The sequence below is a fragment of the Hippoglossus stenolepis genome, chromosome 6 (genome assembly GCF_022539355.2).
Source record: "Hippoglossus stenolepis isolate QCI-W04-F060 chromosome 6, HSTE1.2, whole genome shotgun sequence".
Lineage (NCBI taxonomy): Eukaryota > Metazoa > Chordata > Actinopteri > Pleuronectiformes > Pleuronectidae > Hippoglossus > Hippoglossus stenolepis.
Window position 1 is genome coordinate 19,370,739 of NC_061488.1, and position 16,163 is coordinate 19,386,901.

Below are 16,163 nucleotides of genomic sequence, written 5' to 3' on the forward strand. Positions count from 1 at the left end.
GCTGATGTTTCAGTTCATCTCTACTGTACATCTACATTTAGAATCTTTTTTCTGTGTATGCAGAAATAATTACTGCATATGCCAACACGTGGAGCGCTACACGGCTTCCAATAGGAACTCGGACTCTGTTTTAACACTCATTAAAAGAAAGAAAAGAATAAGTCAGTTTCAGGGACAATGGAACAACATCGCGTGTGCACCATGCTCGTGTGTGTGTGTTTGTGTGAGTACACATTTGCCTTTTGTATCTACAATGAGTGTTAAAACAGATTCCGAATTACTCAGTACTTAAATAAAGTACTGAGTATTCAAATGGGCCTCAGGCTCTGTATGCTTATATAAAGTAAAACTACCAATGTCTCACATTTTGTTCCTGTGAAAATAAAATATAGATGGGTATATAGATGATTAAGAGAAATATATATTTTTGTCTAAATGAGATATATCTTTTTGTACTTGCAGTAAGTTTACTTTTTTTTTTACATGTAAGACACATTTTTTGTACATTTGGTATTTACTTTTTTGTACTTGTATGAACTGCGGAAGGTTATTTGTTTCTGAAGCATAATTTGTTAAAAATATGCAGTGTATTTCTTTGTCAGGAGCGTTTTGTATACGTAAACAAAATGCATTAGTTTGTTGATGTGGTTTTGTAATTGCCAACCACATTGTGTACTGAAAACTGAAATATTTTTCTTTTCTTCTTCCGTGACCTGAGTGAAGAAACAAACAAGCAAACTTTTATCTGCTTCTTGTCTGTGCTTGTCAAAGAAAAAAACCCAAAACAAATGGATTCCAATTAAAGGGATAGTTCACCCCAAAATAAGAAATTCCCTCATTATCTACTCACCACTATGTCGATTGAGGGGTGGGGGAAGTGTTTGAGTCCACAAAACACTTTTGGAGTTTCAAAGGTAAACAGTGTTGCAGCCAAATCCAATACAATTGAAGTAAATGGCGACAGATTCTTAAAATACGTAAAAAAACAACAGAAAAAACATAACATGCCTCCATACTGCTCCCGTGGTGTCATCCAAGTGTCCATAAGCCCTGACATTAAAATTTTACTCCAAACTGTGTCATATACACCATTTTTTTTTGCCTAAATGTCCGCTGTTATCCTCCTAGCCCAGAGCCCCGTTTAAGTTTGCAAGCACACACAGCACAAGCTATCACCCAAAGAACTGCAGTTATTGCGGGTTCTCGCGCCACTTGTGTGAGATCTTGTGTGGTGTGTGTGTGTGTGTGTGTGTGTGTGTGCGCAAACTTGAACGGGGCTCTGGGCTAGGAGGATTACAGCAAAGGAGGAGCAGTATAAAGGCATTTTACGTTTTTTTCTGTTTTTATTTCATGTTTGAAGAAGTGGTCGACATTTACTTCAATTGCATTGGATTTTGCTGCAACACTGTTTACCCCTCAAACTCCAAAAGTGTTTTTGTGGCCTCAAACACTTCACCCTCCCCTCCATCATGATAGTGGTGAGTAGATAATGAGTGAATTTTCCTTTTTGGGTGAACTGTCCCTTTAAGAGCTGATCTGGCATGATTCCAGGCTGGATGACAGGATCAGGAATCCTCTGTACATGGACACAGCTCCTCTCACGTTCTTTAAACAAAAAGAAAATCTGGACTAATCATTCATGCTGTGTGTTGTTTGACAATAAAGACCACAGTACAACCTGTACATAAAAAAAAAAAAAGTATATATACTGTATATTATGTGTCCCAGATCCCTCAACATGAACGTGAGTAGGGGGCATGAATGTTAAGAGGCATGCTTATACATTTATTTAAGTATATTTAACTATAAGGAGATTTCAGCAGGATTGGGTCTGTGAAAATATTCTGCAGCTGCTGGCTTGGCGACGGGAAAATGAAAATGTGTGGGTGTGCGTCTGCTGAAAATGTTAGTCCTGGTGAAAGACGACAAAATGTCTGTGTATGTCAATCACGGAACACGTAAGAGGGAGAAGTTATACTGATGATGATAATCATTACCATTTGCATCACATCAGATTAAATGTCACATTAGCATCAGTTATTGCTAATGTGACAGAGGCTTCCCACAGGGAGCTGATATAATACTGTTCAATTCCTCCGCTATTTCATAAATTTTACTCCAACATCATCCATCCATCACATTGAGGTGGGAGAGGCTGACTATCTCATATCCTATTCTTAGTAAAATGCCATCACCCAGTGGATGTAACACCAACTGTGCGTGCTGCTGTGTGTGTGTCTCGTCCTGGCTGAGCGAAGCTACAGGGCGCTGCCATCGTCCCTCAGCCTCAGTGGAGGTGAAGCTGTGATGGATACTACTCTTGCTCAGGATGAGGGCGAACACACACAAACACACGTGCACACACGCAACCGTAGTAACATGGAGTCACTGAGCGGAGGAGGAGACAGATCAGCTCTGTTGCCGTGTGAGCTCCCTGGGCCAAAATGAGCCGCGACCTGTATCCTCAGCTCATTTTAAATTGAACCAACAGGGGCTGGGAGTTGTGGGAGCACTGCACCCATGAACTCTACAGATCGACCAAGAGATGACTGTTGGTCATACTGGGCAGCTCTCAGGGGAAGAGATTAGAGGACGGCGGTGCTGAATTGGATCAAACACTCTGCATGTACATGCATGAGTTTATTTATCACCTCGTAATTCCCTAAACAGCTGCTCTACCAGACCGGATACATTGATATAAACAAGCAAACATGACAAATGTGGGTTTTTGGTTACATTTCCGTTTTTACTCAACAAATTAGTAGATGCTTGTATCCTATTTCCGATCGTCAAAGTTCTTGTATATTTTCCCAAAAGAAGCAATTACTCTAAACACAATATAAGGCATAAACCACTGCCAATTTAATGAGCTGTTTCTGAAGTTTTCTCAGTTTTTTTTTGTGCAAAAACTGATCACTGTAGCCAAATGTGGCAATTACAGCATAAGAGCACTTTGAATTTGAAATCATCATCATGGAAACTTGAATGAGAGCAAGAAGGAATGGAACTGCTTAATTTCTTATTCTGTTTGCCAAGTTGATCCTATTGTGAAGTTTGAAAACATAATCTAACCACCAAGAGTTAAGCTCTTCGAAAAAATGGTTCCTTCTATTTGCGTCTGAGGAACCCTTTTTTGACTCAAGAATTTTGCGAGGATTCTTTGTAAGACCACAGGTTTCATTAACAACCATTCTTATTCAAATAACCCTCTTTGGTTCTAATTAGCACTTGTATTTGTGTGCACTGATCATTCCAGACTTATTAAGGCTGTATAGGTATAAAAAATTGGGCAAAGATAAGTTTTATATCCACAATAAATGTGTGTGTAGAGCAGCATCATTAGTGCTTTGGCTACTTGGTGTGCACAGCGTAGATATCTGAAGAGCATCCAAGCCTGTGCATAAAGAAGTGGAACAGAAACACCGTGTGAAGCCATGCCACTGCTGTTGGCAGCCACCCTTCAAATCATCACAACTCCAGTGTTGCTGCAAAATTCACAAATGAAGTCTCCCCGTTTCTCCCTGTGTCTCCGTCTCCTCCTTCAAATACACTGCCACCAAAATATCCTTGTCTCAATCCTAAAATGAATTTCCCTGTTCAACAAAAATTTCCATCTCCTCCCTTCAACATGGCTGTCAAATGCTGATTAATCAATGACATCCTTCTCTGAAATGTCTCTGTAAACAAGCCGTACGCTCCGGCTCTGTCTGTAGGCATTGTTGGATCCGACAACTTTGTCTTGCTCGCATAAATTATTGATCCTTGACACTCAGTTTGCCGCGGCTCAGAATGCTAAGGATCCTGCGCTATTTATAGCCGGCGTTTTGGAGCGCAGCTGAGTTTGTTTACCCCCGTTGATGATGATTTCTCGCATGGGGCCGCGGCCGTGTTTCGGGGTCGTGCTCGTGTTCTGTTGACCCAGGTGGTCTTGTAGTCCGCGGGCCGGAGGTGAGGCCATGTTTTATTTAGCTGCTGGCAGAGGTCTGTTTGGCAGCTGGTACTGGCTCAGTCGGACCTAATATCTGCAGCTCTTTTTCACACAGAGTAGTTAATACCCCATATCGCAGGTCTTCAAATGGAATTGCCACGTTTGTACTGTATGTCAATTTTAGCACTCCAGCCTTTAGTGCTGTGTGTGAATCCATGTGTCCTAACACTAAGAGGTTTTAGGACACAAGGAATTGTATTCAGTCAATTGTTCTTTTTTCCCCTCCACTGTTGATATTGGTCACATGTAATGGATCATGATTAGTAACTGCCTGAGTCACATCAGGTAGATTTTCATCAACAATGCTGGTGAAGATAACAACTCCCATGTTCCCCTTGAAATGAGCTGCAATCTGTCTGACAACTGCAGTCTAACATTCCTCTCTGTGATTTTAAAACGTTTTAAACTGATGTTTCTCGTGATTTTTGTAATTATGTGAATCCAAATCCATCCATTTTTTTGCTTTTTATTGATTAACTCCTCGTTGTGTTGTATTTATTTGCTGGTTGTGAATGTCTCTTGTTTTCAGGTCTCTGTTGAAAAGAGATCAAAAATCTCAGTGAGATTTCCTGATTAAATAAAGATTCATTAAATAAAATGAAAAAGAGAAATCTAAAAATCCCACGCTGCTTCACAACGTCATCAAACTAGGTCTTTTGTTATTGATTTGATTGAGAGACCTCTAGCAGCTGAGGTTACATATTGTACATTTAATAACACTTGACTTAAAGTATTGATGTGAGCTATGAAAAAATAGATATATTCAAATTGCATAAATTGATTTCTCTGTAATTTGCACGCTTCAGCTGGTGTTGTTTGATAATCCCTCTTGGAGGTTACAGCTCCATAACTACCACTACCATAGTGACTATCGGGGGTCCTTTGTTACATCAGTGTGGCCACTTTGTCGTCTAGTTTTGTCAAATCCTTTGTTTTACATTTTTGTTCACAAACAGACAAGACAAAGAACAGATACCAACATCACGACTATTCCACACAAAGACAGTTCGCCAGCGGTTGCAGACAAAATATATCCAGTCAAATAAAAGTAGTTACTTGCTTGGAGTACACCACATCAATCAGTCCTTCACAACGGTGCTTCTTTGTTCTGCCTACAGGGTTTATCCTATTCTATTTACAATCAAAATAAAAGAGAGCCTGAAACTAAATGTCTGTTATTGATATATTCTTTTATAAGTGTCCATGGCCGTTGTAAATCATTGTCTCTGTAATGCTCCTGCAGGGCTGAGGCTGCGTGTTCCATGATTATTCGTCCTATGAAGTCCTTCAGCCAGTTATTTAAACAAAAACAATTAGGTTTTTCTCACTTTCCAGTTCAAAAGTAGGGATCTTTTTACACATAGGAATGCCAACAGTATCAAATGTTGTGTAACTGCAGTTTGTAAACCCTCCATTTTATTTCCCAGCAAGCTTCTTCTGGGAATACTGTCTTCATTTATTTAGAACTCAGCATATTTTGAACTCCTTCCCAAAATGTGCCATCATAAGTCTGGCATATTAGGGTTCTTGTAGTTATATATGTTCGTTATACAATCTTCAACTATATAAGTTTGCATCTAACACAATTTGAGAGATTAATTTGTGCGTCTGATTATGGTGTCCCATTGTTCCAGTGGTAGGTGCTACCCCAGTTCATGTTCCCATTGGGATTTGATTCATTCATGTCATTGCAAAAGGAGAGTGATAAAAGTTTATAAAGTTTGGAATTTGTTACAATCTCTCTTAATTTATTATCTGCATCTTTATCTGTGGCCAGGATAGTACCCTGTGATATCAGTTTCTGTAATGTAGATTTCAACTGTAAATGCTGCAGATATCATGATGGTTGTATACGTAGCTTTAATCACAATAAATGACATCATTCTCTCCTGTTTAAAAATGCATCGGAAATATCTAACATTCTGAATTTTCCATTCCTTATTAATAAGAGTCTTCCCTCCAGCAGTGATCAATAGGTTCTCCCATATTGGACATCTTAATCCATGTATTGCACATTTATTTTGAATTATCTTCACTATTTCACATGAGAAGCTAATAGTTGGATTGGGGTTTTTTGTTCACTTTTGGACAGTAACATAATGAAGAGAGGGATATTTGTTTTTTACTGCCCACTTAAATTTTTCTTTTCCTGCCAATTGCAAAATGCAGCTGCCGTCCTCATATTGTTAATAAAAGGCCCAGAGCGGCGTTTGCCAATAAAGGCCAAGTAGTATGTGTATATTTCGGGTATACCGCCTTTTCTTCTGTGTTTTATGAGATTGTTGAAGTCAATTCTTGTTTTTTTATTCCCCTAAAGAAATATTATAAAAAGTTGTTTTCAACCAATATTCAGGACATTTAAGTGGGATGAAAGACATCGTAAAAGCCCAAAACGTTCATTTTGATTATCTCTGCTCTTTCCCACAAAGACAGTGGTAGCTTCGTCGGATCTGAATGGAAACTGTATCACATTGGCTGCCAGATCAGTAGGAGAAGTGAGCTTTCACAACTTGTACTGTATAGGTGAAATTTCACTTCCTTTGGTGGGATATGAAAAAGCAACATGTTTTATTCATCATGGTATCCAGTGTTTTCAGTCCAGTCTCACATGAGCAATCATACATGATGGTTTTGTGAAGCTTGTAATGTCCTTTTTGTTGACGGTGTCCAAGGGATGATTTTAGGTCAATTATTATTACAAGGCAATATCTGTAGAATTTAACTGTGACTTAAACACAAATACTAACCTGCTGTAGCACAATAGCTCCACTCACATGATTAGTCTATTACAACAGTGATTCTAAATCATCAAAACAACAACAATTTCTGTATACACATAATTATTTTCAGCAGTAGCAATAGCAATTGGTTTCACTTGCTTTAGTGACAACTTTCAACGGCAGATTTACTAGCTCAGTGCTATGAAGACCACAAAAAAACTCAATTGATATGAGCAGGTATTGGCACTTCAGGCACTTTTTTTTTTTATCAAGTTCTTGTTCCCTTATTAAACTTAATTTCAGGTTCAGTAGAACTTTTGCCAAAACATGCAGACACCTTGTAAATGTTAAAACTGTTGCTTGTCATGTTTACTACTAATTACATTTTTCTTAGCTATTTCTTATTATTCCTATTAATCTCACAATTTATTTTTCTCTTGTAGCATTTCCCTCAACCCTTCACTTCCTCACTTTTTTTTAATTTTCTTTCATTACTCTGACACACACTTATCACTCATCCTTACTCCCATTCAACTGGAAATGTTCACACCCCCCTTTCACACGCCCCCTTTCTCAAGCATCTCTTATATATTCCTCTTTTATGTGCTTGACTCCTCCACCTCCGATTCTTTATATTTCATTCCAATAATCTTTACATCCTTTTCAGTGGATATCCTTCTCACTCCTCAACCCATTGAAACTGCAGCCATCCCCACTTTCTCTCTTTCTTTGAGACATGTGATGGAGCTTGACTCGATGCAACATTTTCACACTGACATCAAAAACAAACCTCAAACACAGAGAAGAGAGGACACACACACACACACACACACACACACACACACACACACACACACACACACACACATATATGAAGGTCCCATGAAGCCAGAATGTGAACAGATGATATGCTTGGCTGTCAGGGCAAACAGGCTGAGTTAAGAACATTGGCAGCCACAGCAATGCCACAGCTAATTGCCTCGCTCTACGAATTTTCTTCTCGTGTGTGTGTGTGTGTGTGTGTGTGTGTGTGTGTGTGTGTGTGTGTGTGTGTGTGTGTGTGTGTGTGTGTGTGTGCGCGTGCGCGTGCGCGTGCGCGCGCATGCATGCATGCAGAGGGAGTCTGGTGTCTTTCACACCCTCTGGGTGCAGGACAGGGTGACTCAATGTGACATCATGTGTGTGTGCATGCGTGTGTGTGTGTACAATGTGATACAGATGAGCCATACTTGTAAGGACTGACATTATAGGACATTTTGATTCGTAAGAACGTTGTGACTAATCCTAACTGCCAATCATCTTCACCTTATGAGTGACTGGCTGTGGAATGTCCAAATGAAGATGGCTGCACTGACTGTGACCTTAGGAGTCAGACACTCTTTGGTTTAAAATCTGTTACCTAACGTTCAGTTGTCTCAGCTATTCAAGAAACGTATCAGTGTTCGACTGTTTAAAATATATATTCTGATATTCTGATACCATAGCAAACACAGCGGCTATTAACAATAACTAATAAGAACTGATGTATATGTTTGCAGTCCAGCCAAGCAAACTCATATTGTTTAATTAAAGAAGTTAGTAAATAATTGGCCTTTTCCTTTTCTGCGTCATGAGCAACCACAGCTCTGACTTCTTTGCTGCACTCATGTCTGAGTAGTTTTCAACACCTTACTGAGAATTTGGAGCAGTTCTTAACACCTTAAGGTTGCTGCTCTTTCTTGTTCCATTAATCTCTGCAACATTTTAAAATACTGAAAAGGATGTTGTCTTGTTTTTCGAGACGACTTTTGAAGAGGGACTGCGGGTAGCACTACTTACAACAATTCTGTGGTGAAGCACATGAGTTACCCTCTAACACTTAATATGGAGCAGCAACAGTAGGATATATTATTTCCATTAGCACGGCAGTAACTGTATTACATACATTCCTTCTGCCACTAACACTGAAAACTACTTACATGACATTACTGAATGAAGATTTATTTAATGGCTTCTCCAGAAAAAGATGCACACCATAAAAATTGGGTTTGGTTTAGCAGGAAGAATCTCAAGCTCTGTAAATAACTTTAGATAACTGCAGAAATGTTAAATACCCTGCAGAAACGTTCAATGCTCCCTTATAGAAGCCACAATTCTGTATGATATCAACGGGGTTTTAAGAAAAACATGTTTTCTCCAAGTAGCTGAGGAGAAGTACTACACTAAGGACAATCCTCAGATGTAATAGCGACGTCTCTGATTGGTGGAGTTTGCTGTTACCATGGAAATATTTACCACAACCGCAACAGTCACGTCAGCTACGATCGGATCGTTCAGCGTTACATGGCGTTCACCACGGAGCAACAAGGATTTCCTTTTTTAACATTACATCACGGCATAACAGACAAATGCTGTGGAGCCAAACATTGTTCCTGAGGAGGAGACATGTCAGCGATTCTTCGGGGGGGGGGGGCAAGGAAAATATCTATAAATTTACTGATGAGACAGCTATAATTATTTCATTAATGAAATTAAAAGTAATCAATAATGGAGTGGAGTTTTGTTATTTACATATTTCAACATCATATATCTCCAATTAAGATTCACCACAAGCTGATAAGGAATGAATTTGATGCTCAGGGGTAAATTTCAGAGGAAGATTTGACCTTTAAGGGTTTAAGAGTATGATTTGGCATATTTGGTCTGTAATTAGGCTTAGTGTAAAGAAGATATATTTTTTAATTGCTTGATATCTAAGAAGGAGTTTGGGGTGAATGGAAATATATGTTTGATCCAATACTTGCTCACATGGAATGAATATAAATCGATGCAATGTCCTCCCAAGCCTGGCGGGATCAGTGAGTGTGTGCATGTCCAACAGATCAATGGATGAGTGAACATCTGCTCTGTTTCTGCTCAGTATGGTTCAATGCAATGTCTTCATTGTCTCCCAGAGAACCATTTGTTTTGAACAGAGCAGATTCAATATCAGTTCCAAACAGACTATTAGATGAGTCCAACTGAAAGACACAATCAGACAATGAAAGGAATATTTTCCACAGGTATAGTCCTACAATATTGTTTTTTACAGTGTAGCTTTTGTTTCTCTGTTATGTAACCAAAAAAAAACTCTGCTTGGCCAAATTTAGAATAATCAAACTAATGTTCTGTGGCTGATTGATCTAACTTCTAACACAGAACCAGGCATTCCTGGCTAAAACAAAAAAACTGCAGAGAAAGCGGAGAGTTTTATGTCTCCTGTTTTTTTGTGATAATTAATACAAGAGCCGAGTAGTTGCATTGCAAGTTATTGGCCTAAATTATTAATTGACCTGCAGCCGAAAACGACCTCCCATTTCCTACAAAATAAATTTCTGGTTTTACTGGGGGAACTTTTTCTCAAGTGGAAGTGACTTCTCTTAAGAATTTCATCCACAGTTTTTACAATTCTAATCAAATAAAATGCAGTTTCGTCTATATAAAGTCGAGGGAACATTTGGTCAGCCATGTTCACTCAGATGAGATTTTTTATGAAGGTCAAAGTAAATTTCTTCCTGGGCTCCTTTTCCTTGGTGATAAGGTGAAGGGCTGACTGCAAGCTCAGCTCTTTTGGTGCTGAGAGCCAATAGATGTGATTTGGGCATCTGATCAAGATGCCTCCTGGATGCCACCCCGTGGACATCCATCTGGGAAGAAACCTTGCAGCGCACAATAATATATCATATAGGGTTTGGAATGCTTCAGGACCATCCTCTACTTACTTTGTTACCTCTGCTAATCAAAACTTGATAAATGGTAGAAAACGTGGACGATTTTTTTTAATGTACTTTTCAGACTTCTAGTCATTAGGCAGACGCATGAAAGCTTGGAGACGTTTTATACTATATCAGCTGTAACTAATGACAGTAACTGTCAAGTCAGTTTCACATTGTAAAGGCAAAGCTGCTCAAATAACTGATGCTGTCATTTTTCTTGGAAGAGAGTCTCAAATTAAAGTCTGGTCTCTCTCTGCCAGTTGTTGTTAAGTGGCAGTACAGCTTTCCTTTCAAGCTGGACGACCCTTAACCTTGTTTTCTGTAGTGTTTGAGTGAAGGAGCCAAGATTCTCAGCTTTTTTTACCTTATATTTCACTGCTAATAAAAGTTGGCGATCAGTAGCCATTGATAAACCTGTTGCCTCGCTTGCATATAACCTAAGACGACGATAAAGAGCAACAGCAGCAGCAACTCTCGAATCAGAGCAGCATTCTCTTTTGTTAGCAGTCAAAAGTCTGCAGGGGGGGATGACAGTGTTGAAAGATTGTGGGTGGAGAAGCGGGAGGAGTGAGAGGGGCTTATGAGTGCCAAGGCAGTGTAATGGTCTGTTTCTGTCATTTGAGACAGCACATATGTCTCTCTGGTGTAAAGTATATTCCTGAGCCCTGTTGTTCATAATCATAATAATAACAGCGAGTCATTTGTATTGTTTCTTTCGCAGCTCTCACTGTCTCAGCTGGCAGCTACATCGCGCTACCCGACCATCAGCCACTCCAGCTCGGCGTTGCCGTGGCAACAGTCGTTTCCTTCTCTGCTCCATCCTTCCCCGTTGGCATCAGCCCACCAGCTGTCACATGTCGTAAGATTTCCACCCCCGTATGCTCACACACACACACACACATTTATTGCCTTGTACTCACGAAAAAAAAGACATAGATGAATTTTCACACAAGGCACACATTCAAATTCATCCATCCATTATGTGCCAATACCACTTTTTTTTTTCGGGGGTGGGCTGGAGCCAGTCCATGCTGTTGTTTGGTCACAGGCAGGGTACACGCTGAACAGGTCGCTGGTCTGTTACAGGGCACAGCATACAGAGACAAACACTCACACGTAGTTGACTATTCTGCATATGTTTGGATGGTGTGAGGAATCCGGAGTACACGGAAAACGCATGCAGACACAGGGATAACATGCAAAGTCCAGACAGAAAGTCCCTGGATGGTTATCAGGTTCCAAACCAGAACCACTGCACCACCGTGCCGCTCCACATTCAAATACAGCAGCACAGATACATTGCACATAATCCTTGACTCATCTACACCAAGCATATGTAAAGTCATTCTCACACACACACACATACACACCTAAGCTAATCTCCGGCACACACTCTCTTTCCATCTTTATAATCAAACGAAACATTTTTTCTTTGAGTCAACTTTTGAAATCTCTTTACAAAGGGTACTTCAGTTTTCTTACAGTATCGCATATCCTGCATAACCTTGTGTTTTGCCTTCTGGGAAAATATGTTTCTGCATATGTACCCGTTTTGTCCGGGACCATTATTAATGATTTTCCCTTTTTCTTCCACTTTTTTCTGTACCAACCCCCGTTTGGAAATGGTTTTTAATGTATATTGAACCAATGTCTTGGACCTTTTGTACAACTAATCCATACCCAACCACACTATAACCCTCCAAGGAGGTTAAAATATATGCAGACAACTTTAGTAAATGCACCTTTTATCTAATAGATCCCAATGAAGTTTACATGGTAATATGAATAATGACTGAGAATATATCTGGCTGGCTCCACTTGCTAACAAGCTTCATGCATCTGAACAAAGTTCCCTCGTTGTTGCCAGGGGATAGCAGAAATGAGGAAGTCAGCTATACTGTGCTGATTTTAATAACTCTGCTGAATAATTTCCTGAAATGATGTGAGGGTAACCGCTGCCCCCCCCTCAGCTGTAGGTGTTTGCTGCTGGGAATCAGCAGACAGTCATTTTGCTTTTGAAAGCCGCCTTGTCTTTGCTAATTTAGATGATGTTCACCCACAAAGATGCATATATTTGGGAATCAGCATGCGGCACGGTAGGAAGAGTAGAGAAAATAATCTCCCAGAATGGAGAGGAAATCTGATGTAATTCTTGGATTAACCCTGAATCTTTTTTCGGCTCATCAAAATCAGTTTGCACCTTCTTAGATGATATGCACTATGTGTCTATCATGAAGAAAGAAACATCACCACGGTCACATTTTGCTTGTGTTTTAGCCGTGTATGGAATTGTGTGGCTGCCTGTAAAATGGATTCAGTTCTGTCACAAGCTAAAGCCTTGGATGGTGCTGGAAACTGTTTGAGTGCAGGAGAAGTCTGTTGCCCTTTTTCATATCACATCTCAATGTCCACCCTTTTCCATCATACCTGCTGTGAGGTGTCACCGTGTTCACTCATAACTTCCACTCGATGTGGCCACCGGGTTGTGCATCAAGAAAATGCGGTAGGAGACAGGAGTTAATACAATAATCGTTGCCATGGATACAACTAATGCAGAGGCCCCAACCCTGTAATCCATCTGCGAGTATTAGAAGGTTTCAAAAGGGATTCCATATTGGTAATGTGAATGTAAGGCTTCACTGCAGAAGTGAGACTTTTTTATTTATTTATTCATCTTTTTTCTTTTATGAGCAAGTCCTCGTCTTTGTTTGTCTCAAACACACGATCAAGGACTCACATGGTGTGATGACAGCTATTTCCAAAAGTTAAAGCTTGAAATAGAGTTAACAGATTTGTTTTTGGTGAGTTACATTAACTGCTACTACAGATTTTGTTTGTTTACAATAATAATCCACAGGGTACCTGTAATAAGGTACAGTTGGTGTGTTATGCAGTAAATCTTCTTTGCCTTTTGCTTGTTTTGTGTTTTCCATGCTTTATGGTTCACGAGTGCTGTGCCCGTTCTAAGCATACCAGTTTGGAATTGGCTGTTTGCTTGGTCTGTTTTAAATGTTGGATGCAGCTTTCTTTCTTAAACTGTAAAAGTGACCTGTGGTAAAGACCGACTGCTCGACTGTAGCTGTATTATTGCCATTGTTGTGAACCAGCCTATCGGTCTGAACGTGTTGTTGTCATGATTGTCAACATTAAGGTTTCTTAGTCCCAGCCACCACTGCTGCAGAGCGCTGGGCACCTGTTTATTTAAAGTTTATTCATAATGAATAATGTACGAATCGCATCAAATCGAACACCACACTTTTGCAGGTAAGGGTTCTCAAGATATGACTTCCACAGACAGACAGACAGACTGAGTGGATATTTTGGGAAATATTAGATAAATATTAGATGTCCATCTAGCCAGCATTTTTCCTGGGTTGTGTGCGGCTTAGCAGAGTAGCCCAGATATCCTTCTCACTTCCAGCAACTCTCTCAGGGGTATCCCAGGTTGTTCCCAGTCCAGAATATAATATCTGATCCCAGTAAACTTGCCTGGGATACTTAAATCCTTATGCACCTTATCAGATTTCCAAAAAACCTCAATTGGCACACATCAGTGTAAAGCAGCGTTTAGTTTTCTTGAATTTTATCCATGTCAATAAGAGTGAACACAGCCTCCCAGCCATGAAAACTAATGTTGCTTGTAACCACAATTTAATTGTTTTAGTGATTACTGAAAACTGATCACCATAGGTAAGGACTGGATTATAGGTCGACTACAAATCGAAAGCTTCAGCGTGATAGTCCACTCTGCACACCGTGGATTCTCTGCAGGTCAGCAGAATGACTGCTTGAGGCCCCATGATGAATTGGGCCTTTGGACAGCTCTTTGCACTCTGGACCTCACAGGTCCAGGAGCCGGGAAGTTCAGGGATGTTTGGCCATTTAAAGTCAGCCTTTGACTTAATTTTCTAGGAATCTAGCCATACTTACAGTTACTGTAATTCAGTTTTAGTAGTTTGTCCAGTGTCCAGAAAATCACTGTCTCATTTATTCATGCTGTCATGGTTTTTTTAATTCGATTTGTATTATTGGCTTTCATTCATTCCCATTCGCTATCACAGTGGATTGTAGGTGCTGTTTCAGAGCTTTCCTGGCCAGTCCACCTGCTTTTCTGCCTCAGCACAGCTCAGACGGACTTTGCTCATATTCTAACTAGACAGCAGTGGCTTTAATGGGTTTCTCCCATAATCCATATAGTTTAGGCTGTGAATCATATTGCAGAATTAATCCAGGAAATGTGGATCAGGCTTACTGGAGATAACAATTGTCAGAAGCACAACATGGCTAAAAAGAGGCACAATTCAATTTGGTTTGAAGAGACTGACTCATTCGCGGTTGCAGAAAATCTGTCGGAATAATTTATCAATTTGACATGTATCTATAACCTCCTGTAGAACATAGTGTATTTTAGTATCATTGTTTAAATTTAGAAATATTTGTCATATTCCAGAATAAATTAAATGAGAAATGATTGTGACTGAGGACGACAGAAACAGAAAAGCATGTAGGAGAACAGCTTCATTGAGTCTTAAACTGGATTAAAAATACCGTATATGTGAACACACAGAGTAGGAGAGAAGCAAACAGATGAAGGCTGACATCAGCTGACACTACGCAGATTGCAAATACATACGTATAAGATAATTTGTGCATTATGTCATTTCTGGACTTTTTGAGCAGACCTTAGTCACTTTGAATTGAAAGTAGTTGAAAGTAGTTCACAGCAGTTCCAAAAACCCTAAACCAGGTTTTGGTCTTGTTCATTTTCTGAAGCTGATACACTTGAAAATCTGCCTTCATGTAGTTTCATTGAAAAACACTGTCAACTTTAGAGTCATGGACAAGTGTGATACATTACATCCTTTGTCCACTGGCTGTGTTTAATGTTCAGTTAAGATACTGCGGGAGTTTCTGTGACATTCTCTTTGTATATATTGTTCCATTAAATCACTTCACAGAATTTATTGTTGAAACCTTAATTTGTCCTTGTCCGTGACCTGAACACACCTGCCCATAAAAGGCAGTTATTCATATTTCATTACAGAGTGTATAGGCTTGACGGCAGCAGGTTCAGATACAGTATAAAGCCATTACCGTGAGCCTTTTAAACGGGCTAAGGCTTCTACAGCATGCATTGGTTTCCTCTTAGAGTATTATATTATAGGCTGTTGGCTCATAGGAGGAACATGGACATGAATGTTGCATCCACGTAGCGGTGTGACTTTGGCTGAGGTTATTACCAGCATGTTTGATGGAGAGCTCAATAATGTACAGCCGTGCGTGTCCTCTGATTGGCCGGCTGACCCATTCACATGTGGTGAACGAAAAAATACCTCACTGGAAAATGACAATTAGCTTTCCATAGCTAATTAATCCGTGCTAATACCCCTTCTACTATATACAATATACCAATACAAAATAAATCAAATAATATAATAAGGGCTACAAGAGAGCAATTGTATAAAAATCACAGTTTTCACCCTCACTAAAACAAACTCACCACTTCAGTTTTTGGGTCCTTGGAGGTTTTGGTACAAATTCTAGGTAAACAGTAATGTTCTTGAAATATAAACTCAACTCAAATACATATTCAGTATTTTAATGCTTCAATGGACTTTTAAAAAAAAAGTTAAATGCAGTAACAAATCTAATAGGACGGTATAATGGTATGGGAAGATCTATAAATCTATAAATGTTTTATTTGTATTTATGTATATATAT

General features: G+C 39.5%; 1 protein-coding gene across 3 annotated transcripts in view; it reads left to right on the forward strand.

The window, feature by feature from the left end:
* nphp4 (nephronophthisis 4) overlaps window positions 1-16,163 on the forward strand; it is a 156,589-nt gene that overhangs the window by 86,207 nt on the left and 54,219 nt on the right. For 2 of the 3 annotated variants that reach the window (XM_035160267.2, XM_035160268.2), the window contains exon 12: window positions 11,164-11,301. The exons of the other annotated variant lie outside the window; for it this stretch is intronic. In XM_035160267.2, the coding sequence (XP_035016158.1) occupies window positions 11,164-11,301 (138 nt within the window). The remainder of the gene's footprint in view (window positions 1-11,163; window positions 11,302-16,163) is intronic. 3 annotated transcript variants of the gene reach the window in all.